Below are 24,537 nucleotides of genomic sequence, written 5' to 3'. Positions count from 1 at the left end.
CTGTGTAATTCAGTTCGTATCTTTTAAGGGATATGTGGCCTTTTTCTTTGGATATTAATAGAAATAATAATAAAAAGCTTCCTGCCAATTCATTCTGTAGTCTTTCTTTTCTGTTACACAGAATAGTCAAATGAGAGATAACATACTTCAGCTGAAAGTAAACAGATTGCTGGTAATCACCACAGAACCCGTTTTTAGAAATGTTTCATGCAGTGTGTGTGTAGAAATCTAGGCACTGGATATGAAATAAGGGGTCAGCTAATTACCTGAGCAACATACTCTCTATTTTAAGCTACCTTCTCAGGCAGGAGTTATCTTACTGGCTGCCTTCTAGGAGATTTGTTGGGCCATCATATGTATTACTGCTTCACGGTACAAAAATGTAATTTAAAGAAATGATAAGCAACTGAAAATAGCTAAAATGGGATTGACACAGAGATGATAGTGTGCTGTTTGCTGAGAGGGAAAAACCCTTATACTAAATATTTGATATTTGGTGTGTAAGGCACTAGCTTTATCTGGCAGTAGATCTTCCATTAATGACCTTGTCATGCTCCTTGTAACTTCATAGGGTAGTAGGTACACAGAGTGCAAACACCACTGTGTGCTGGTATGCAGGGTATCAGGGATTTGAAGCATATACAAATTATCGATTGATTAACAGAATACAAAAATATATCACAACGAGTTTAACAGAGCACATCTCAGCTGTAATTGCTCTAAGCTAAATCTTTGCTTGTTAAACTAAGGGTGTAAACTTGCATTGAAGTCAGGGAATATCTTGTTTTAAGATGCCTGTGCTTCTTTTCAGAACCAAATTTCTTGCGTGAGCTTAATTTAAATGTAAGAAATACTGTAATGGTGATGAGCAGTAATTGCATCAAAGTGATTATATTTGTCAGTATAGCAAGGATTTGCAACTGTCTGGAATCTCCTGAAGAAATTAAGGAGGCATATGGTTATGTGTTTAGGATTATCAGCTATAGAAATATTTTCTTATTTGTGTTTTAATCAGCTGCAGTGTTGTATACAAGTTGTCAAACTTTACAAGCACAGGTTGTTTTTAAGCTGCTGTTTTTTAGGGTTCTTGCATCTTCAATTTTAAGTACAGGTCTGATTCTCCCAGTTCCTCTACTTCATATTGAAAAGGATGCAGAGAAAAAAACAGGGTGTAGAGCTAGAAAAGGCTTTTGAAGGTACTGAGAAGTCTGCAATTATGGGGTGTGGGGAACAAATAGTCTAGGATTTTTCTGCCTGCAAGAGAGGACTGAGTGGGTGTATGGTAGAACTCTGTTAAACTTCTGTGGGGGCATCAATTGATCATGCCAAGCAAGTATGCAAAACAGAGAATATTAAATGAGATCAGCAGGTTACAGCTTCAAGATGAACTTAAAGAATTGGTTCTTCATACATGTAGTGTATGTTCATTCATACATAGTGAACCTGAGGAACTCCTTTCAGTAAGATGATGTGATGCAGGAAATGTATACATAAAAAGACTTGGCAATTTCATCCTAAAAAGGAACCACAGGCAAGAAAAAGAAAAACCAACCAAAATTTTGTTGTATGTAAATTGTCTTTGACCAAGAAAGTCAAAGCCACAAATAGTTGAAGACCAGGAAAGCATCCAAAGAAACTGCACATTGGTTTCAGTTCATGTGCTCTTCCCTAGATATCTAGTTGACCACGGTTTATAAAGGAATAACAGGTAGGTGGGCTTTTTTTCTGATTCAGCATAGAAATAGTTATAGATTCATGTATAGTAATTCTCCTGGTTTGCAAAGGCAAGACAGATTTGTTGCTTGCACTTCTGTTTATCTCTTTACTTCATTATTCTAGAACAACGTGAGCATGCCATAAATGTGGGTTCTGCCAGGGTTGTTGGTTTTTTTTTCCTACAAAACAGATATAAAAATGAAAAAATGCTATGTTTTAATTACAACTGTTGTTTTGTCTGCTGGCTGTATAGGAAAATAAAACAGCTCATCCTTTTCATAGATACCTGATTATAGTCCAGTTTGTACTCTTGATCTCTTTTCATTGTTTTTAACATAAGAAGTATGCTATCCTTGAACAAATTGAGTTTCTGTATCCAGAATTGCATGTATAAACATTCCCTTGGTTTAAAAGCTTAGCCCAGTTGGCACAGGATATGTCTTGGAATTTTTTTGCCAGAACTAAGGAGAATGTTTTTTTTTTTCCTAAAACATGAATGTGGAGCATACATTCTGGAAGTCAAAATTTGAAGTTAGTTAATTTTGCTGTGGCTCATTCTGCATTAATTAAGAAAATCTGTCATGTACTTTTTTTTTTTTTTTTGAGATTATCATAGTTTAGTTGTAACAAGTCACCTGTTTTCCTTTAAATGTAATTTTAGAGTTGAAAGTTTTCAGCATGAATTGTAAAAATGCTTTCTGGAGTAAATGCAGTATATAAAACTGGTTAATTGCTTCTAGCTTTATTGTGACTAATAAAGACAAAAGTAATTTGAATAATTAAATCCAACTTGGGTGTTTGTTTTGGTAGTATGGAGTAACCTAAAATACAAAGTTTCTGCACTTCGCCTCCTTACCTCTTAAGGCTTAGTAAGTCTCTGTCAACTTGGTTCTGCTGGGAGGATGGTACTGCCAGAGCAGAGACCAGGGCAGTTCAGTTACTATGTAGTCAGAGAGAAGCACAAATTTAGAGTGTTGCTTGACCTTCCAGTCTGCATTTCCTTTTTCTTGCAGCTGTTCTTCAGGCCATTTCATAACCTTGAAGAAACTTCCTTTAATTTAAACCCTGAAAATCTAAGTTTTGAAATAAAGCACCTGTGTTGCAGTGGAAGGATCTAGGTCTAGAAGACTTGATTTTCTGCAGAATAGGTTATTTAATGGGCTAGTCCCATCTGAGTTGTGCTTCTACACACCTTTCTCGTGCTGCCATGAAGTGTGCATTTGCTTTTCTTGCCATGTACGGATGGTACCAGAGTGGAGAAGTGATTATGTGATGAGTGTTTTGAACTCCTAGTGGGTTTTAGTGAAAACAGGAAAACTTATCTCCTGCCTAGGTTGGGTATAAGTATCGACCTTTCTAGAATTCATTCAGGAGAAGAAAAATACAAAGAGTAAGGCAGCAAGTGACAGTAGTAGGAGACTCCTCTGAGAGGTACAGAGGCACCCCTTTAGTAACATGTTGTGCTTTCTAGAGAAGTGCACTACTTACCAGGGGCTCTTATCAGGGATGTGACTGAGATTACCAGGCTTCTTGCAGTCCACTTCCTGCGGTTGTTTCATGTGGGCACAAGGGGTACAGCCAGGAGCAGTCTGAACAGCATCAAGGGGGATTACAGAGCCCTGGGTGTGGCCATAAGGCACTCTGCATAGCAGCTAGTTTTTGCAGGTAGTTTTTTCATCCATCCTCCCAGTCAAAACCAAAGTGGGTCGAAAGGGCCAGTTATATTTGGAGAATCAGCAGATGGTTATAGGCCTTGTGCCACAGCAGAGGATTTCACTTCTTAGACCAGGGGACTCTCTTTGAGAAACCTGGTCTTCTGGGGACTGATGTGTTCCATCTGTCAGGGAAGGGGACAAGCATCTTTGGTTATCCTGGCTTCATGAAGGGCAAGTTGCGCCTGACTGATCCGGTGTCCTTCTGTGATGGAGTGATTGTAACAATCAACAAGGAAAGGCTGGCATCATCTATCTGGACTTCTGTAAGGCCTTTGACATGGTCACACATGACATCCTTATCTCTGCATTGGAGAGAGGTGATTTGAAAGGCGAACTTTCTGATAGATAAAGAATTGGCTTCATCCAATTAGTTGGATGCATCCAGTTAGTTGTGGTCAGTCGTTCTATGTCCAGATGGAGGCTGATGACAGATGGTGTCCCTCAGGGCATTGTCTTGGAACTGGTGCTCTTTAATGAATATCAGTGACACAGTGAGATTGAGTGCATCCTCAGCAAATTTGCCGATACTAAGCTGAGAAGTGCAGTTGACACACCTGAAGGATGGGATGTCATCCAAAGGGACTTGGACAAGCTTGAGGAGTAGCCCATGGGAATCTCATGAGGTTTAACAAGACGAAGTTCAAGATACTGCACTTGGGTCAGGGCAATCCCAGGCATCAATACAGACGGGGGAGAAGAACTTGAGAGCAGCCCTGCAGAGAAGGACTTTGAACTTCTTAAACATGAAAAGCTGTCAGGAGCTGGCAATGTGTGCTTGCAGCCTAGGGAGCAAACTGGCTTGTGGAGTGGTGAGGAATGTGAAGTTCAAGGGCAGCCTGGGCTGCAGTGACTGTGAAATGGTGGAGATTGAGGTCTTTGGTGCAATGGTGAGGACACATAACAAGCTTACTGCCATGACCTTCAGGAGAGCAGACTTCAGCCTCTTCAAGGATCTGCTTGGTAGAGTACCATGGGATGGAACCCCAGAGGGATGAGGGGCCCACGAGAGTGTGTTAATATTTTTAAGGATTCCTTCTTCCAAGCTTAGGAGCAATGCATCCTAACCAAAAGAAAGACAAATCTACCCCAATTGCATGGATGAAAAGGAGCTCCTGGACAAACTCAAACACAAAAACGAAGCCCAGAGAAGGAGGAAGCAAATAAATGTAGCCTGGGAGGAAGAGAGAAGTGAGATTGTCTGAGCAGCCAGGGTTCTGGTTGGGAATGCTAAAGTTGTACTGTTGGTGATAAAAGGAAGACAAAGGAAAATGTGGGCCCCCTCTGTAAGAAAACAGGGGACCTGGCTAACTGGGACATAGAGAAGCCAGAGGTACTTAATGGCTTTTTTTGCCTTGGTCTTTTCCCACAAGTTTTCCAGCCATATGAATTACAGAAGGTAAAGGCAGGAGCTAGGAGAATGAATAACCATCCGCTATAGGAGAGAATCAGGTTTGAGACTCTTTGAGGAATCTGGAAGTGCACATGTCCATGGGGCCTGACAAGATACATCTGTGGGTCCCCAGGGAAGTGGAAGAGGAAGTGGCTAAGCCACCATCCATCATATTTGAGTTCCCACTAATGAAAAAAAGGGAAGCATAACCTACATTTTAAAAAGGGAAGGAAGACAGACCTGGGGAACTAGAGGCCAGGCAGTCTCACATCTGTGCCTGGCAAGATCCTGGAGTAGATCCTCCTGGAAGTTAAGGGACTTGGAAAATGTGAGGTGATAGGTGACACGCAAGCTAACCCTTACAAAAAAAAAAGAGGCAGGCAACATGGTTGCTCTAGGCAGCAGAGTTTTTTGGTGGCTTAGTGTAAAGGTTTTCTGGCATTTATCAAGGTGGTAACTGGTTTGGAGAGCTGATCCAAAAGTGAACAAATGCTGTTTCCTGATAGTTGTTTGGTGCTCACTCACTGGAAAGTGCAAAACTGTCAGTGCACAAAAGAGCAGAGCTTATGATTGCTGGTGAGGAAGACCACAATTATAGTAGTTCTAATTTAAATGGGTATAAATTAACTGTGGGATTGCATGCTTAGTATTTGGGTTCCTGCTGTGAATTCTGAAAGCTTCATTTGCTCACTGACTCTTTAGTCACTGTTAAAAAGCATTAAAAGTTTGTAGATACTCTGTGGGCATTCACAGTTGTTTTGTGACTAACTTCTTTGTCTTAAAAGACTGTACCTTCTGTTTTAAGGCCATTTAAAAATTTTGACAGCTGAGAGAAGTAGCTTTCTTGGCATGAGAATTTAAGGATATGCTAGTGGTCTGGTTGTGTCAAAGAGAATATTAGCCCTTTCCACTGGCATCTTGCACTAGTGACCATGATGTATGAGATCCTGTGTCTGAGTTAGGTGGTATTGCATTTGTGAACATTCACTGTCCCATATTTTGAATTATTTTTTCATGTGTTTTCTAACTGTGAATTTAGTATTTTGGTTTGGTACTCCCTTTTGCCTTCATTAGAAAGGTTCTTTTGCATTTGTTGATAAAATCTGATTCCAGTTTTGACTGAGAGCATAGACACAGCAGTAAGAAGTTAAAGGAATCTACTTGAAATTCAAGTTCAGAATTATCTTTCAGAGCGATCTGGTATAAAAAAAGCCTTGCTGGCTAGTAGTCTAAGATTGTGCATGGAACTTCAGGAACAGCATTTTTTCTTTTTTGCAATTTCTAAAATTGTTGCTTATTGATGTTTTTAGTCAGTACCTTATTGTGCCCATTATGGGAACGTATCTTATGTATGCTTGGCTTGCTAAAACGTCACCTTCTCTTTAGTGTGCTAAGGTTGTTCCTTCAGGCCTTTGCATTTGAGATACTGGGGTGACTTGCCTCCTCTTTTAAAGTCTATTTCTTTTTCCATGACAGCTATTTCAATTATCTCTCTGTACCGTATGTCTGTCTCATTCAAAACTCCTTCTGGTTGACTATTTCTGTGTTTTGCAGCTCCCAGTTGGACTTGTACCTCAGGCTGTCAGAAAACTGTTGATCTTGGTTCTGCACAATTTCTGTAAATGGTGTTCAATGCTCTATTGATAGTGATTGAAAGTAATTTTATTACATGATGGCCCCTGCCACGTCCCCAGGTAAACTTGTGTAGCTGGTTCTACTCTTAAAAAAACTTATTGGACAGAAAGGTAATCCAGAGTGCTCTGACTTTGGCAGAGGATAGCAGAAGAGTAGGTAGGCTGAGGGTAGCAGAAGAGTAGGTAAGTTCAACAAAGTTCAGCAGCCAAGTTAGAGGCACTTGGATGCAGTGGGGTTTGGGCCACTGTTGTTTATGGCAAAAAGCACATGGGCTCAGTGAAGAAGAGTGGCAAATGCCAGGTTGCAGCAGTTGTTGCTTCTTTCCTAACCTCTGTCTGCCTTCTCTCCTACCAGTTGTGAAAAGAGAGCAAAGAAGGGAAGATAATGTAGAGATAACAGAGCTGGTCAGTGTCAGACTTAAGCTATTCTGTGTTCTTATCCCAACAAAATTCTGTGTGTTGTTGGATGGAAATCTTTCCTCTACTTTGATGCTTCTAAGAAATCTTGAAAAAGTAGGTCCAGAAATGTCTTTTATCACTTCAACAGTGAACTGGGGTAAGGGGAAGATTGAGTGGTGAGAGCAGGAAACACAAAGTCATTAAAGTAGAACCTTCCTAAAGTGGTGTTACCATGTCCTGGAGGTACTGTTCTTGCTCAGTTTGGGTGATCTCCAGAAAGTAAGAAGTAATTCTGATCCAACTTTGAATATTCTGTTGTGGGTAGTTCTGATTTATGGGCATCAGTATTTTGGTGATTTAGGATTATAGTTTTTGTGTGCTATGGTAAACTTGCAGTTGCTTGGTGACTTATAATTACCACATAATTTTGTCATTAAAATAAACATTATTTTGTTCTCTGAGTGCAGCTCTTGACTCCTTCTGTTCTTGTAATAGAAAATAATATTCTTACCCTTCCTCAAAAAACCTGAATAAACTGGGTAAGCCTTACACAAAACCCCTAAAAAGGTGGGGAAGGAAATCTATGCAGAAATGTATTACATATAAGAAATATTTGGTGACACTTTTTGTAGACATTTGCTTTGTGTATACTTGAATAACACAAAAATTTTCATGCCTTGTTAACAATATAACGTGCAAAAATTAAACTATTAATTGTATCAAGAAGATTATAAACTGAGGCCGGTAATCAAAATTTGAGAAAACAAATACTTGTTTTTTTAAAACAAATGAATATTTTAGTGAATGATAACAAGGAAGACAAGTTATTTCATTTAGGTATTTTCCTGTCAGTAACAGTGATGAAGGGTGAGGCAATGTGTGATCAGAGATTGGCAAAAGCACAGGAGGGTGGACAAGTGGTCAGAGTCAGAGAAGGAAAGAAATAGAGTATTTCAACTTTTTCCTCACAGATAAGGAGTGACAGAGAATTGCTTGAGAGATCAGGATACTCAGGGAGGCTGGGATTCTAGAGCATCTTAGGCAAGAATGAAACAATACAGACAAAATTTTGAACAGTGTCTAATAAGTTGGCAATAGCAGTGTTTGGAATGAGTCTAGGTAATTTCTTTTAATGGCATTTGGAGCTACTTTGTGAGACACAGAAAAGATGGCAGATAATTGAAGATCCTATTGAAATATGTGGCCTTAGATGAACCAAGGCTTAATTGAGTGTGTTAGGGAAGCAAATTCTGTGTGGAAATTTGGGAAGTAAATTATATTTAATTTAAACTATGGTAGTTTTGTTCAACTGTGGCATTCTTTAATGTGACAGACTAGTGACTGGTGGCTCCTCTGCTGTTGCTGTTAAATGGTGTTTTCTCTCCTAGGGTTTGGACGTGGCAGAGGGAGAGGAGCGGGGAGGTTTTCAGCCCAAGGCATGGGGTAAGAAACATGCAGAGCACAGATTTTGGCAAGGATCAAACACAGTGGCAGTATTTATTGACAATGTTGCCACTGTATGTATGGATATTGCTGTATGTTTGATAAACCAATATAGACGCAAAAATTAAAAAATCGCTTAGGTGATGAATGGGATATTTTTGTCTTAAACTAGTGTTTCTAACTAGGCACACCTGTAGAATCCTAGTGTATGTCTATTCAGTGTTAATATCTCAAATTTGGAGAGCTATACCTGTTATCAGTAGCAGCCACATAGTGCCTTGGAGTCTGAAAGTTGTGTGCTACACATAGGCTTAGGTAAATTTTAAACCGGATTTATTTCAGTGTAATGTAGAGCTTGCAGTGAACATATATAAAACTTGAAAGTGGCAATTCTAAACTTTGTTCTGTTTTTGAGGTTTCATGCTTTAGCTGTTTGGACTCATATGGACCTTCAAACAGATTCAGAAGAAGTTATTCAGCAGCTTAAAAGTTTGCTCTCAATTTTATTGGAATAACTTGGCTTATAGAAATGTAGCCTCCACTACTTTCACTCAGTGTTTGCCTTTAATGACACTTCAGTGTCATGACATCAGTGATGTCATGATGAACTGGAGTCTTGTTCTACTTCTCTAATAATTCTTGTTCGTACTTGCAGACGATGAAGTGAAAAGAGGTTTTTCTTCAATAATGCTTCTTCACCTTTTAGCTGCATCTGTGTGTTTTTGGCATTGGTATCAGCAGAGCACTTTGAAATAATCTTACTGGTGCTCTGAAAGGACATGATACTGGTCACTTATCAGTCAGCCACCTGCTGAAAAACTTACCAGTTGAGAGAGTCTTATTGTTGTGTATATAAACTAATGCTTTATAACACTGGGAGGAATTGAGATGCTGTTAACTGTTTTTTTAGGAATTTATTTGGTTCAGTGTCTCTACAGGAATTTTGTTTACCAGTCTCTTCACTTTTTTCTCTTCTTCTCTTTTCTCCCTTTTTATCTCTGTCTGCTCATAGAAGATTTTTTTTTTTTAACTAAAAGCTGTCAAGATTACTTATGTGGAAATCAAGATGTTAAATCTAATACAACTTCAGCTAAAAATTATGACACTTATGCTCACTGAATGACCCATGTGTTCTCTTCCATTTCTTAACTTTCAAAACTCTAGGACATTTAATCCTGCAGACTATACGGAGTCTTCTGCCACTGATGGCTTTGGGACAAAGTCAGAGATCTGGGAGTCTGGTCAGAATGATGCAGATGATGGAACTGGTAAGATGCTTCAAGAAGTGGAAGGATTGGAATGAAGACCTGTAGCATATTGCAGCTAAAATAACCATTCTGTTAGTGTTCAATTAACTTTTGAAAATTTATATACATCTCTTGTGACACAGATATTAGGTGATTTTAAGTTTAACTGCTGCTGATGTGCAGAGCATGAGTGTCTCTCTTGAGAGAATGAAGGGAGGCATTTTGCAATTATTTTGTTATAGTACCAATAAACCCTTGAGAGACAAAGGAATTTGAAGAGTCACTGGAAGAATCTTGTAGGTAAAGAAGTGTTTAGATATCTTAATACTGCTTAAGATCTCACTGAATGTAGTTAAGGCGCATAAGTCCTCCTAGAATTGATTGGTCCACAGGCTTTAGGCAATAGGATGTGAATATCTAAGAAGAAAAAGAAAAGAAAGACGTTTACAAGTATTAATTCACTCAGTGACACTGGGATGGTTTCCGAAGCTCCAGCTGCACAATGCAGAAATGTAAGGATGTGAGTCTCTGGATGGAGGAGAGTTCCAAGATCTGCGACTTCTGAAGAGAAAAATTATTAATTAAAGCACAAGTAGGCACTTGAATTGAAGCCAAAAAGCTGTTGACCTGTCTGAAGATCAAGGCAGATGTGTGTTTCTGTATGAAGTTTCAAGTGAGAAGTACACACTTCCAGCTAAAGGCAAGAGACTGAAATAGTTTGGAAGGGAACCATTTGGCAGTGGTCTCATGGTGATTCAGAAGTGAGGGTAGCCTGCTTATCTGTGATGGGAAAATTAGGATACCTTGCTGCTTCCTATGTTCTGTGATAGGAGATGAAGGCCAAGTAAACCATGTGTTGGTTTGGAATGGAGAAAGTCATGTCTGTTTTTGTCCTCACTTGGGAGCCATTGAGTGTATTTCTTTTAACTGCAGCAATAGGTAACTTTTCTGATCTCTTCATTGGTGAAGCCTACTCAGGTGATTTTTCATCTCCTGGGTCAAGTGTGGAAGCTGATCCTGAAGGGCGGAGTGTGCTCTGTTGAGTTCTGCTGTGAGCCACTTGAGAGATGCAGCTTTCTGAATGTCTTACAAGCCATGTTCCACTTAACCAGAGAAGACAACAACAGGCTCAAAGTTTAGGGAGGCTTATTAAGCAGCTGTCTTGTCACTCTGATTGCCTTCTCAACCAGTGTGGAAGAGTGGCTTTGAGTATATTTGTGGTTAATGGGAACATTCTTGCCAAATATGGTATCTCTCTAAGGAATTACTTCTTAAATTACTTGGTGCTGTAGCATGAACAGAAACACACATTTTGTTTTCACTCACATTAGTTTTTCAAATAATACCTAATGTCTTGAAAATTCCTTTGAGGATTCTTACGTTATTGTTTGCTACCTGTTAGCGAGGGGCAGGGTATGTTATCACAAGCATTGCAGAAGTTAAAAGGTTAACTAAGTAAAGAAAGATCTTCAAGAAAGGTACTAGGAGATTGGACCAGAGGTAGAGAATCACTGGTTTGTTACTATTGATTGCAGCTGTAAGGGTATAGCTTACATATGACTTGTGCTCTACTTCCAGAATAAACTCAGGTGTTCTGAGACCTTCCCTGCTAACTCAGAGTAGCTTCCATGTGCCTCTGTTAGAGCAGCCTCTGTCCCTTTAGGCAGAGCCTCGTTGTCCTTCTTACTCAGTGTTCAGTAACGGAAGAAATCTGTCTAGGAGTGAGAGTAGCTTGGTGTGGGTAAACAGATCCCTCTAACAGGATGAATGTGTCATTGTTAGAGGTGTGCTGCTGACAGAGTGGTGGAAATTCAGAGTTTTGATGTGTGGAATTTCTGTTAGGATGCCAAGCACATTTTTGCTGTGCACAAGTCACCAATAACCACACTGGACTTCAGTAACACAGCTTAAGGCATGCATGGAAATTTGGGAAGTATTGTAGGAAGAAGGTGTGAGAAGGCATTTGAGAATTTTTGCTGGCCTTGTCAGATGAATGAATCTTTGAGGTATGAATGAGTGGGTGTCATTGTGAGAGAGTTATCGCAAAATTACTTGATTGGCAGAAAATTAAACTAAACTAGGTAAATGTGAATGTTCTTGTTGGACGTTAAGTACCTTTTTGTTGCTAATCTTAGTTTACTTTCAAATGAAGAAGGTACAATAAGTGACAAAACAAAAATGTCTCTAAAGAATGCTTTCTTTTATGGTGTTGTAGACAAGCTCTAGGAATGTCTGAAAGAAGTCCCTGGGCTAAAAGGAATCATTTAATCAGTTGTCCGAGTGGGTATCACTTTCAGCCTTTTGCTGGAAAGCAGCTTGAGGGTTTTTAGAGGAAGCTGCAGCTAGGATGGTAATTTTACAGCAGAAGAGACTGCTGGGAAGGAACATGGAAGTAGTGCTGGGGGGGACAGTGGCAGACAAGGTATGGGGCTGGAAGTAAGTTGCATGAAGGTGAGGATGGTTTGACTTGTTAATCCTATATATTAATTTTCAGGTTCCCCCCTCTAAATTTACATTGCTATTTTGTTAATTGCAAATCAATGGCCCAGTTAAGTTCCCAATGAGGAGTCAATTGAAGTTTTGAATGTGGGAACTATATATGTATGGAAGACTATAAAGCTTGCAGTGGGCTTTATAGATATCTAGTAAGAGTTTATACAGGTAGGAAATCGCTCTCTTTATTCCTCATTACTCAGTCCCATTTCTTATTTCATCTAAAAAGAAGGTAAAAGGTATTAGCTCATGCTATCTACTTGGAAAACTAGTGCCTTTCATCTGCAATTACATTAAAGAGTAGATAACTGAGTAACTACCTAAAGAAATAAAAGAACTTTGCTTATCAAAATATTTTCTGGAGACATTGTAGCAATATAAACTCTTTGAGACATTCTGAATTACGTACTAAGTATTTCTTTCTTTAGCCACTGCTGGGGAAATTAATATTTTCATTAAAAATAAATACAGCATTTGTTTCCAAAATGTAGTTTCTGTCATGTGTACCCTGAAAGTGCTGTCAAATCTCATGCCTTGAATTACTGCAGATGCCAGAGGCCTCCTGATAACTTGAATAGTGTTTCTAGATGCACCATTGTGTAATCCAGTAGAAAAGTTAGCTGGTTCTGTGAAGGTAAATTTTAATGTTGGTTGAAATGTAGACTGAAGGGCAAGTCTTTAATAGTTCATAACGTTATATCTAATTGTATTCCAAATAATACAGCATCAGTTTTCCTGCGTCCTAATTTATATAAAAATAATGCACAGATGAAAGGCAAAGAGAAGGGACAGATGAAGAGAAACAAAATTACCAGTCCTCCTCCAAAAGGGAATAAACTTGAGCAGCATCATTTCTCTCTTACTTTTTTTGTAATGTACAGGGCAGTGGGAGAACATGAGCACAAATCACAGCAGTTCTTATACATAAATTATATTGGAGGTGCTCACTTCTCCAAGTTGGTTGTAAAAATGGTCTTGTGTTCAGGTAATATACTCAGGTCTCTACTTGGATAGAATTTCGTAAGTTTAATGGAAAAACTTACTTTGTTATCTTAGTTATGAACAGCCTTAAATTACTCTGAAAATGAAGAATGACTAGAAATAAAAAATAAATTATAGAATAACTTCCAAGAGGGACAGTTGTGTTCCTTGGAAGGTATAAGGAGATTGGTGTTTTTGTTTTCTGGGGGTTTTGGTTTGGTGGGGTTTTTTTGGTTTGTTTTTTTTTTTTTTTTCACTATCTGCTATAAAATTCAGAAGGAACATTTTAAGGAAACCTTCAAGTCTTTCTAGAATGCAAATCCAGAAGGAAAGAACTAGTACATAAGTTTCGCATAGACCAAGTTAAATTTATTTTGGGGCTAATATAAAGAATTATTCAAAAAAAGGTTAAAAAATTAAGGAGTGTGACAGAGAGAGAAGATAATTGGAGGAACATAGCTGAAGACTCATCAAAAGAAGTATTCTATTTTTATTGGCTTGATAACTTTCTAAGCTGAACTTGCTACAAAGGAAAAGAGGAAAGGGTCACAAATTACCATCTAAGTTGAAGCTTGTATGACAAGGATCCTAGAAAACACAAAATATAATTTTGATGAAAACGGAAAACACTTGAATTGTGATGCTTTGGAAAGCTTGGGGGAAAGACTGGGAAGAGGATGCATGAGTTGCAGTAATGCCAAGGTGGGTTTTGGACTAAAAAGAAATTGATGCGCCTGTGGCAAGATATGACTTAGAAATCCCATCAAGAGGAGGAAGACATTCAAAAAGTGGATTTAGTGCAGAGAAGAGTACTGAAATAACTGAGAGTGGAATGCTTGAGTTGGGGAGGAAGAGTGTTAGTAAATGACACTAGTAAACTTGGCAGTCTGGGTAAACTAATAAAAGGGTGAAAGGCTGTACACAGTATTTAAAAGAGTAAATCCTCAGAACTAGTCTTATAAGAGGGAACAACAAACAGTTGTTTAAATTTAATGTCAGGAAAACATCACAAGTATTATTTCAAATAAGTTTGGTCTCTCAAAGGTGGTGGAGAATACACAAGAGTCTGACTTGATGTACCTGAGCTCTTTTAGTGTTTCTTTTATCAGACTCTGAGCTCTGTTTTAGTGTTCTGGTGTCAGTGCAAGGCTTGTCTTCTAGAGAGGTGTTGGCACTGGCTTATGGGAGATAAATACAAGCAGGGCAAATACTTTGATTTCTTCTTCAAAGAAGAAATACTGGGGGAAGGGGTTCTGTGCTGGTCAGGGGAAGGGAAAGAAAATCAACTGTTCTCTAAAAACTGCTGCTCATTGGGCTTTTCCTCCTTTTCAAAATTTCTGTAGAAATGTGTGGATTAGTGTAGAAATTTGCAGCATTGTAGTAGTTTTGTTGCAGGATATAGTTATTTGTAAAAATATCAGCCCTGGGTAGGGGCCATTTGCTAAAATGTGAGCATGAGATGTTTCAGGCAACTCTATATTGCTCCACAGAGCCCACACAGAGTGGATGTTACCTTGCTCAGGACCTGCCAAATAATTTTGGATTCCAAGGTATAGTTCCCTCTTCCCCCACACTGTGTGTAACCTCCATGGTCAGCCTGTTTGTCGGACAGGACTGGTGCTGCTCAGCCCTCCTCTGCCAAAACCCACTGTGGCGTTGTGGGGTACGAGAGGAAGCACCAATGTAATGCTGACATTAGTACCAGGTGGCTTTGATGCTGTCTTTGGGGGCTTGTTTCTGGATTAATGTGTCTCAGACCAATTCCTGGTTAAATGAAAGGAGATGATTGAAGCAGGAGTCTCTTTGCTTTGTACTTGATCCAGGGTGCTGGCGGTGCTGCCTTTGGTGCTGGTGTTTTCTTTGCTCATGGTTGCACAGTTTACACAAAGGCTCTGGTTGTTGTTGGAATAACCTTCCCTGTACTGCTGCCAGTGGTCGAGGCCTTCAGTCCTTTTATTGCTCTTGCATGTCTGTACCTGCTGTTTCCTATAGAAGGGGTTGAGTTTTTGCATCCATTGGGTTGGTATCTGTGGTTTTCCTATTTCTGCATGCTTCACTGTGCTCCAGAGTTTGCCAAATCCAATCTGCCACAAGTTACAGGAAGTGTTTTTTAGCTACAGTAGAAATTTAAAGACTGTCCTGCTACCATCATAAGAATTATTTATGTTCTAAAATAAATTGCTCTCTCAGGGGAAGGAATTGGAGTTGTTCTACTCTGAGGAGTGAATTAACAGGTTGGAAAGTAGTCTCCACAGGCATAGTGGAGCATTGGTCTTGAAATCGAATGTGTTGAAAGTAGGATTGTGGGTAGTGGAGCAGGTGTTGGTGGTTGTGTTTTGTTCTGTATGAATTTGTGTGTGAAACTAGAGGATCCTGTGGGAGGGTTGAGTAACCTCTCACTGCTGTTGGACCCATAGGAAGAAGTTCTTCCAATGTTTGGGATTAATCACTGGGTGCAGATGTGTGTTTATGCAAATTGAGTCCGCTACCATAGGGGCTAAGAAATTCCTAAAATCAGAAATCAAGGGCAGGGGGGGAGGAGTGGTAGTGTTTCCCTCCCAAAATTTTAATTCTGCAGACCAGTTTCCTAGAGCTTCCAACCGTGTTTCCAAGTATGTTTCCAACCTCCATCTCCTTGCTTTGTGTTCCACTGATAATGAAAACAGAAGCAGAAGGATTGAAACACAGTGTTGTGTCTTTAACTTGTACCTGTTTTCTTTCTTTTCCCTATTGTAATAGGAGCATGGAAGAACTCAATAGAAGAATGGACAGCTGAAGACTGGAATGAAGATGTAAGTGCAACTGGCTGGGTATACCAATTGATTATTTATTCTCTTCAGAGTTTGTGGTGTTTTCAAAAACTAAATATTTGAACTAACCCATTATTTCAAGTTTATTTTCAGTAGACTGAAAATAAGTCAGCCCTTTTGCCTCCTCCTGCAAGGTGGAATGTCAGTGTTAGTCCTGGAAATGTGTGAATGTTTCATGTAACTGTTACGGAAATTCCATCCTTACCTAATGATAGGGATGCATATTTTGAGAGAAATGAAAGAAACTCTTAAATTCCTAGGTTTTCTGTATCAGTTAATGTCATAAAAAGCTGACATATTTTAAACCTGTCTTTAGTTTTCTCAGTGTGTGCTAGAAGTGGACTAAGGGCTAAGAATGGTGGAAGTCTATGGACTATTCTCACCCCTGTTTGATGCTGATACAATACAGCATTTATTGTTGAGCAATGCTGACTGCCAATAGAATTTGTTTTAATTACTTACTAGAGCTGAATAATTTGCAAATGAATTTTGAAATCTCTAGCCCATTGTTAATTTTTATTAATTTTGGATCCTGGAAAAATCCCTGTAACTTAGGAGAAAGCTGTTTGTCTGCTAATATTCAGAAAGAGTGAATGAAACGTCAAGATGCAGATACATAAGCCCAAAACACACACAAAAAAGAAAAAAAAATGGAAAAATATGTTGTATCTTTTGTTCTAAAAATAATGGCATTCTATCACAAAAAAAATGTAGTATATTGAAATCTGCCTTGCAAATTCTGGCAAATCTGTTACAGAAGGGCTGTTATTGAATGTGGGCTTTTTAGGAAGGCTATTAGTCCTCCCAGTCCGGGGCCAGATGCCATCTAGTGCCTTGATCAATGATTGGGAAGTAAAACTAAAGTAATTGCTTAATAAAATGTTTGAAAAGTACAAAATGTATTGGAATAGCATTTGAAAGTAAGCCAGACATGCAGTGAGATTTGGACCTCTACAGGATTTGAACTGTTGCAAATAAAAAATACTTTAATATAGCCAAGTATCCATGTGTTTTATAGGAATAAAGACACACTTTCAGAACAAGGGTCTGGAAAGCAGCAACTCAAAAATTTTCAGGATTGTAGTGGATGATGAAAAAAGAACAGCTCAGCATGAGCTGATGCTGTATTAAAAAAGCTCCTTTTGTAGTATTTTTGCCTGTTGGCACTCTTCCCCATCTCTTAGTCATTCTTGAGTTACGTTTCTGTATGTGGATGCTCTTGAACTTGATTCTTAAGTACCAAATCAAATTTCTTATTGCTTTTACACATGAAAAATTGTGTATAATAGCTGAAAATGTCTGATCAAAGATCCTTGAGAAGGGAGATTTTAGTTTAGGGAATCTGAAAGGGTTACTTTAGGAGCGTATGATGGACTCTGGTTTTAGTCTAGCAGAGGTGTAGTATGAACCTGTGTCTGGAAAATGGATCCATGCATTTAAGTGTGTAATGAACAGTTCTAGTGGCATGACTATTGATTAAAAGAACCAAGGAAGCTGATCTATTTGTTGTCTGCAGGGAAAGATCAGATTTTTCTAAAAGAATATTTCTGTTTAAATGTGGTGTTCTCTAGTCAGATACAAGTTATGAGCAAGTGAGTGAAGTTTAACATTGTTTGACCCAAGAAGAATTAGGTCTTTGTGACCTAATAGCCCTGTCTGGTCCTTATCTTTTGCAGTATAAGTATTAAGCAAGTATAATAGATTGTCAAGGTGATATTAAATAGAGTGGAAACTGCTTGCAGTGAAAATAGGAGGTTGTGTTTTGTTAAAGGGATATTCAGGGCATTAACAATGAAGGACTAGACAAATATTGAGGTACTTTAGGTGGCTCTAGATTTTACTCTTAAAAGAAAGTATAGTTTAACTACAGCAACTATTCAAAAGGAAAGAAATAGAATAAATACAAATTGCTGGAAAGTGGGTAATGGCAAACATTTTCTGTAAAGTGTTGGTAGTGCTAGTTTTTATTTGAAACCACAGCAACACCTTTTTTTTAAAAAAAGGAAAGAAAAAAAAAGTATGCTTTGGTAGAAGTGGTTTGTTTACTAGGAAGCAGCATGAGAAGTTGTTTTATTTTCTTTATCTTCACTACATCATATCAAAACAATAATAAGTTTTTTTAAAATTTCTGATTTGTTGATGTTGAGTTTCTGTAAGGATGCTGGAGTATATTTTCCTCTTCTCCTCACCATTCCTGTATTACTTTAGGAGCTGATAGCTAGTTGTCAAGTGCGTAGTCTGTTTGGTGATTGGAGAATGATTTTATCATAGGAACAGGAGCTGGAAGGCACGGGCATTTCACTGCAGATGGAGGACATACCCTTGTGAGGCCAACACCAACAAATGGCTCACAACCATTTGTTCAGTTCTGGGAAAATGCCAGAGCCTCAGTGAAAGATTTGTGAGTGTAGTGTGAAGCAAGCATAATGGCTTGATTGGGAGCTGAAAATACTACTTCTGAGAAATACTAAATATATCTGGTAATAAAACTTTTCAGCTGCCACAGAACGAAATATGTGTTTTGACGAATGCTGTAATCCCTGCAGAGTACTGAATTAAGTGCTTGGTTGGACCTTTTGGCAGTGAGTTTGCCACAGGCTGTAGTGTAAATCTCAATGTAACTGAGCTGGTAGCTGGAGACTTCTGTTTGCATGCTGGTTCATCTATAGAGAGCATTTACTCTCTCACGCATCAAGCATGCATTTGCATTGTCACAAACATCCTCAGTCTCCTTAATTTGCTGAATTTTTGGGGTTCATCAGTGTTTGTCCCTGGTTAGTCTTTTCCTGGGTTATGTGAGTGTAAGAAACTGTTGACATTACAAAGTATTTAATATTTAACCAAGGGATTGCAGACCATAGAGTGCTGCTTGTGCCATTAGCTGATCTCCTTGTGCCATGTAATGCAGGAATATCATAATACCCCAGAAAGTACAGTACACATTGCTCTAAAATAAAACACATCATGGGGAAAGTGCTAAACAATAGAGGAACAACCTTTTTAACTGAAATGTACTTAAGTGGAATGTTCTTTCTTTGTTTTGGTCAGTACACAGAGTTGTGGGCTGTCAGCATTCATCTCAGGACAAGTGATCCAGAAATAAGGGATTAAAGTGCATTGTGTTGGCAGGAAGGGAAGGGTAAGAAATGGAGGGAGGAACTGTGTTAGGACCGATTTCTTCATGGTCTCATGTGCTCCTTGCAAGAGGTTGCTGGGAGAGTATGTGAAATATCTCTAATCTGCCTCTGAGTGATGCTTTGCTCCCAGTCAACCCTTTTGTGCCCTTCTTAAATCAACAGTGTTTCATAGGAGACCCCTATGAGATGTCCATGTTCAGGGACACACATGCTCTCAGTAGAGCTGCCTATGGGATGGCAAATGAAATCACCTCATGTCTCTGATGTTCTTTAAACTGCTAGAAATGTATGCAGTTAAAAATGCATCATTCCTAGAAGACCTGTATCAAATGGCACATTCTAAAGGTATTCTTTGAATAGGTCAGTTATTCTTCAGTCAAAGACAAGGCTACTAAAGGAATTAAGGATGATTTTGTGAAAAGTAAATTTAAAATACAAACATTATACATGCATAGCTCTGTCTTGCTAAACCTAACCTGTACTGTCTTAAGATCTATTCTGGTTTGCAAGTACTCCTGTCAATAAAACAAATTAGACCTAGGAAGTTGTAGCTGTTCAACTACTAATTTTTAAACGAGAAAAAGTATTTAAAAACCCAGCAACATGGCAAAAAACCAAACCCCTCTTTTCCCCCAAAGTCCCAATCAGCTTCACTTCCCCAGGTATCTGTGCGAGTATCTCTCTGTATTGTAACAGCATGGTGAAAACAGTGCAGCTTTCCTCTATAGGTGGTCTGACTAGTTACATGAGTGTCAGCATGGCTCTAATTTTGTTACTCTTTCCCAGCTCGTGCTCTCCGAGCACTCAGTTAAAGACGTTACTGTCTCTCCTAACAGAGCTGCCAAGAAGGAACCATGAATGCTGGTTCACTGAACTTACCTGTACTTACTTGCCTCTGCTGGTGGTGGGAGCTGAAATGTCAGATGCAAGGATACATGGCATGAGTGGGAGCAGTGCAAGGTGTTACCCTTGTGCAAAAAGATTTGTCAGAGTGGCTCTGTAGTGTCCTAACTTGTCTGTGCATTGATGGCTGTCACATTAATTACTTTCTATTGGTGTATTTCAGTTAAACTGTTTCCCAGGCTGATGTAGTTAAATTGGTATACAGTTCTATCCTGGTGTGTGTTAGTAGGTCAAATTTCCTAACCCAACCCTCTAATTAAATAGGTACTTGATTCTGTGGAGAAGATTTTACTGAAGTTGGACTACATGTTTTTGTCTTTTTAAGCAGAGCTTCAGAGTAGCTGTTTGTAATGGTAGTTTGACTTTACTTTATTCTTGAAAGTGCATGACCAAAATGGAATTTCTGCAGGAGAGAAATGTGAGCATATTAAATTCTTCCCCCATTTCTTTTTCAGCTTTCTGAAACAAAAGTCTTCACTGCATCTTCTGTTCCAGCTGAAAATCATGTGACTGCTGGGCAAAGGTAAGCTCTTCTTCCATGTTTTCCCTATACTTTAAAAACCTTCTCCTTGATTAAGTAACGTTAGCTTGCACATATAAAATATTGAATAAAAACTCTGTCAGAGAATGGTCAAACTCATCTAAAAATTGAAAAAGCCTTGCTTGCAAATTGTTGTTTCTGTGAGTTCCTGAGTTATGTATTCTTGACTGTGAAAGTGGAGACAAACTTATCAAATGTGTGAGCATAACATATCTTCTGCATCAGAAGATGCTTACATTCCTACTTAGAGGCAGGAAGAAAAGTAGCCGGGAGGAAATTTTTTTTTGCTGTTGAAAAGGAAGCTTTGGCTTTAGTGTCCAGAAAATGGAAAGCCTGTCTTTGTAGATGCAGAAAGTGTTCAGAATGCAGTGCTTTGACAGATGTGTTAAATGAAAACTTGCATTGGCAAAAAGGTGAATTCCCTGGTGAACATCACAATTACAAGCCTTTACTGACGATAGAGGGTTAAGATCAAGAATCAAAAATAAGTCAGTTGCTGCCTTCCTTTGCTTGCCTTTGTCTTCAAATGCCTTGCTGGTGATGTTGTGGAATCAGCTGCTTCCATTAGCTTCATGTTCCCGGAGAGCACATTAAAGTATAGTGATGAAGGCTTTGGTAGTTGGATAGCATGAGATCTGAAAACTAGATAGGCTAATGGTTCTAAATGTCCTGATTCTGCTGTACTGCAGCAAAATTTTCTGTATAATATGGATGTGATTTGCATGAGGCATGGTGTCACATGGTGTATAATTTATATTTCTTTCTTTCTTAAAGGTAGTATATTCATATACTTTTTGTTCTGTTCTTCCAGGGAATGTCCCTCAGATTGTTAGAAAATGTTTTAGTTCATCCACTCAAATTGGGATGGGATTTTTTTGTTTGTTACTTACTGGCAAAAAGCTCCCTTTCTCTCTCTTGTATGATAGACAAAAAACTTTTCAAAAGACTGCTAATCAGTAATAATTCTGTTGCTGGGATGGCACCTTTAGTATTGCTAGTGCTTTCCTCAGTGTCAGTGAAATTTAATCTCTGTGTTCATTCCAGCAAGTTTCACTTTGTCTTACAGCATTGATTTGGTGACACTGCTTCAAAAGCCAGTGACATCTACCCAAGAGACAGAAGGCAACTCATTTGAGTCTTCCCAGCAGCAGACCTTTGGCCAAGCCTTAGTATTCACAAATTCTCAGCACAGCACTCAGATGGCATCAGGAACAGGCAGCTCCAGTGCTGTAAACTCTTATTCTTCTCAAAGTCTGGTAAAACTATCTTATGCTTTCTAAATATTATTATTTCTAAATGTTATTCATTAGTAAATATTTCAGGTTAAGCAGTTTTATGACCAGTGCTGGTCATATCATGAGGTGTTTTGGTATTTGTTGAAAAATGAAAATGAAGAATGTAATTCTTTCCTTTCAGCTCCCTCCTCCCTCAAAAAAACAAACAAACAAACAAAAAAAAAACAAACAAAAAAAAACAAAACAAAAAAAAAAAAAACAAACAAAAAAACCAAAAAAAAACCAAAAAAAAAAAAAACCAAAAAAAAAACTTTTTCATTTTGCTGGTTGGTTATTTCTGCATTTACATGAAGTAGTTATATTAATTTTTGATTAGAGAGCAGATGTGCTCATTGCTTGCTGGTGTAGGATGAAATAATTTGTTTATAGTTAAGAGTTCTAGGCCAGAAAACAGATGTGTTATTTCCAGGCACATATTCAACTGCTTCTTGTGGAAGTATGCCTATTTCTGAGTCAGTTTTGAGGGTGGGAGATGAGGTATTTTTTCTCTAAAAATCGATCCAACTATTAGTAAATCAATGATATTTTAAGATGCATGGGTTCAAGTAAGTATTATTGTAATTACAGTAGGGGAAGTTTTTACTGGTCATTTCTTAGTAATCTAGATCTGAAAAGATTTTAGCTGCTGCCAGATAGCAGCTGTAGACATTGACCCTATGATCATTTTCAATTACTAGTTAAACTATTAACTCCACTCCTTCCCCTCTTCTTCTTTGTCTTTTGGTAGTCGGCAGTTCTTTGTTCTGGCTTTGGAGAGCTCAGATCTTCTAAATTGGCAAACTCTACTGGTTCCCAAATCTTGGACCAATTGAAATCACCAGGATTGGGTCAGTTTACCTCTCAACAAACCAATAGCAGTTCTGCCACCACTAGCACAGTTGCTGCGTCATCTTGGGATCTAAAACCACCTAGTACTCAGTCCTCAGTCCTCAATCAGTTTGGTAAGTGCTTTGACACAGGTTCTTCTCTCTTTCTCTTTATATTAGCCAGTAAGATTCTGTAGTGCCAATGATAGTTTAAAATTACTTTAATGAAAGACTTTTTCAAAAAAATTTCATCCTAGTAATACAATTACTTACAAAATTTTATGTGTTATTTTTATTTGCTGGTAATAAACATCACAAGTGTATCATAAACTAAGTTTTGTTAAGCTTAAGTCTATCTCTAAATGTCATTACATGTTTAAAGTTATTGAGCCTTCCAGGTAGTGACATCTTTGATTTAGTGTGCTTGAATATTTACATGGAATTTTGTTGGTGACTGTTTGTCAACAGATACTGGAAAATACCTATTTTCATTGTACCTATGCTGCTTTTAGCTGAGTGCAAAGTGGTGTACTTGTATTTCGTTTTTTCCCAAATTCCCTGTTCTAATCATTACATGAATTTTGAATGAGTAACTTTGTAATTTCTTCATAATGTGCATCATGCCTCAGCGTTCTTTCCGTAGTGTGCTGTGAAGGATTCGGGTTACTTGTTTTGTATATTTATAATTGTATGAATTTTTCATGTAATTGAGTAAAATTAGTAGCAACAGTGAGAATGACAGAAACTTCTTTTCTGTAGTGTTGTTCCTAGCAGTATCCTCACTGTGAAGAAGATAGCTCTTGTGTCTCTCATGTGTGTGTATATTTATGTGTAGATAAGCAACCATTGGTAGCAGTTGCTATCTTTGACATGCAGACATTCTAAAAAAAAAGTTATGTACATTTTAATGCTTTCTAATGGACTTCACCAACTGAATAAAAACCCCTTCACACTGGAAATGCTGGAGGTCTCTGTGGTGGTTGACCAGTGCTTCAGGTCACCACATGGCTTTCAGCATCCAAAAACTGTGAAAGGGAAGACTGGGGAAAAACCTGTTCATGTCCAGCATCTCTTTGATTCTCAGGTATTATGAGATGGTAGAAGACTTACTATTTTTTTTTTAAATCTTCTCCTTTGCAGGGGAAGGGACTCCTAACTCATAATACCTCTAAACTGCAGCAAGTCTTTACCCCTTGGAAGTAATCACATTATATCAGCACAGTTAATTACAGTGAAGCTTGAAGTGTTTGATTAAAATAATCAGTAACCGTTTTTGAGGACTTGTGTGTGATAATATTGTGGCTGTGTAGATAGGTTTGTTGTCATGTTTTTGGAAAAAAACTAAATAATGCTTGGCCACAATTGTTTATTTAAAGTAGAAGATGTATCAGCTGTTGTCCTTATTAGTGTTAGAGTGGTAGTGATCCATGTAAAACCCCTGTAATGTCTGAAAAGACTTGCAAATGCTATAGAATCATAAGTATTAAGCATCACCTGGATTCTTACATAAAGAGTAGAACTGTGAAGAGCAGAGTTCAATGCTTTAATTTTGATACTTCTTTTTTCCAACACTGACCAGACTTTAAATCCCAGCCTGAGCCATCTCCAGTTCTGAGCCAGCTGACGCAGCGACAGCAACAAATGCAGGTGGTTCCTGTTCCTCCTCCTGGGCTGGAGTCGTCCTCCTCCCAGGTAAAACTCCAAGAGCCATCACCAGTAGACACCTCTACAGCTGTTAGCAAAATATTACAGCTCCCTTCTATCTCTATGGATAACCAGGCAGTGACTGTTCATCAAACCCAGCAGAAACAGATAAAACCACCAAAAAGGAGGATAACTCCAGCATCCAAGGTGGGTAATTGAGTGATAGCTTGTCATTAGTAAACTTAAAAACTACAAAAACTTGTGGTCCAGCAGGACCAGGGCAGTGATTTGTCTCCTTGTACTGGGCACTGGTGAGGCTGCACCTCTGTCTAGTTCTGGGTCCCTCATACAAGGAAGATGTTGAGGGGCTGGAGCTTGTCCAG

General features: G+C 38.6%; 1 protein-coding gene across 18 annotated transcripts in view; it reads left to right on the top strand.

The window, feature by feature from the left end:
- The window catches only part of LOC128802514 (ubiquitin-associated protein 2-like), a 123,700-nt gene that overhangs the window by 35,335 nt on the left and 63,828 nt on the right, over positions 1-24,537 (top strand). For 11 of the 18 annotated variants that reach the window (XM_053968983.1, XM_053968992.1, XM_053968981.1 and 8 more), the window contains 8 exons: positions 8,243-8,297; positions 9,462-9,565; positions 14,509-14,568; positions 15,758-15,810; positions 20,324-20,391; positions 21,476-21,665; positions 22,432-22,645; positions 24,090-24,361. In XM_053968983.1, the coding sequence (XP_053824958.1) occupies positions 8,243-8,297; positions 9,462-9,565; positions 14,509-14,568; positions 15,758-15,810; positions 20,324-20,391; positions 21,476-21,665; positions 22,432-22,645; positions 24,090-24,361 (1,016 nt within the window). The remainder of the gene's footprint in view (positions 1-8,242; positions 8,298-9,461; positions 9,566-14,508; positions 14,569-15,757; positions 15,811-20,323; positions 20,392-21,475; positions 21,666-22,431; positions 22,646-24,089; positions 24,362-24,537) is intronic. The other 7 variants (XM_053968997.1, XM_053968998.1, XM_053968996.1 and 4 more) reach the window with 3 other exon arrangements.

The sequence above is a fragment of the Vidua chalybeata genome, chromosome Z (assembly GCF_026979565.1).
Source record: "Vidua chalybeata isolate OUT-0048 chromosome Z, bVidCha1 merged haplotype, whole genome shotgun sequence".
NCBI classification, from domain to species: domain Eukaryota; kingdom Metazoa; phylum Chordata; class Aves; order Passeriformes; family Viduidae; genus Vidua; species Vidua chalybeata.
This window is presented reverse-complemented; position numbering and strand designations above follow the sequence as displayed.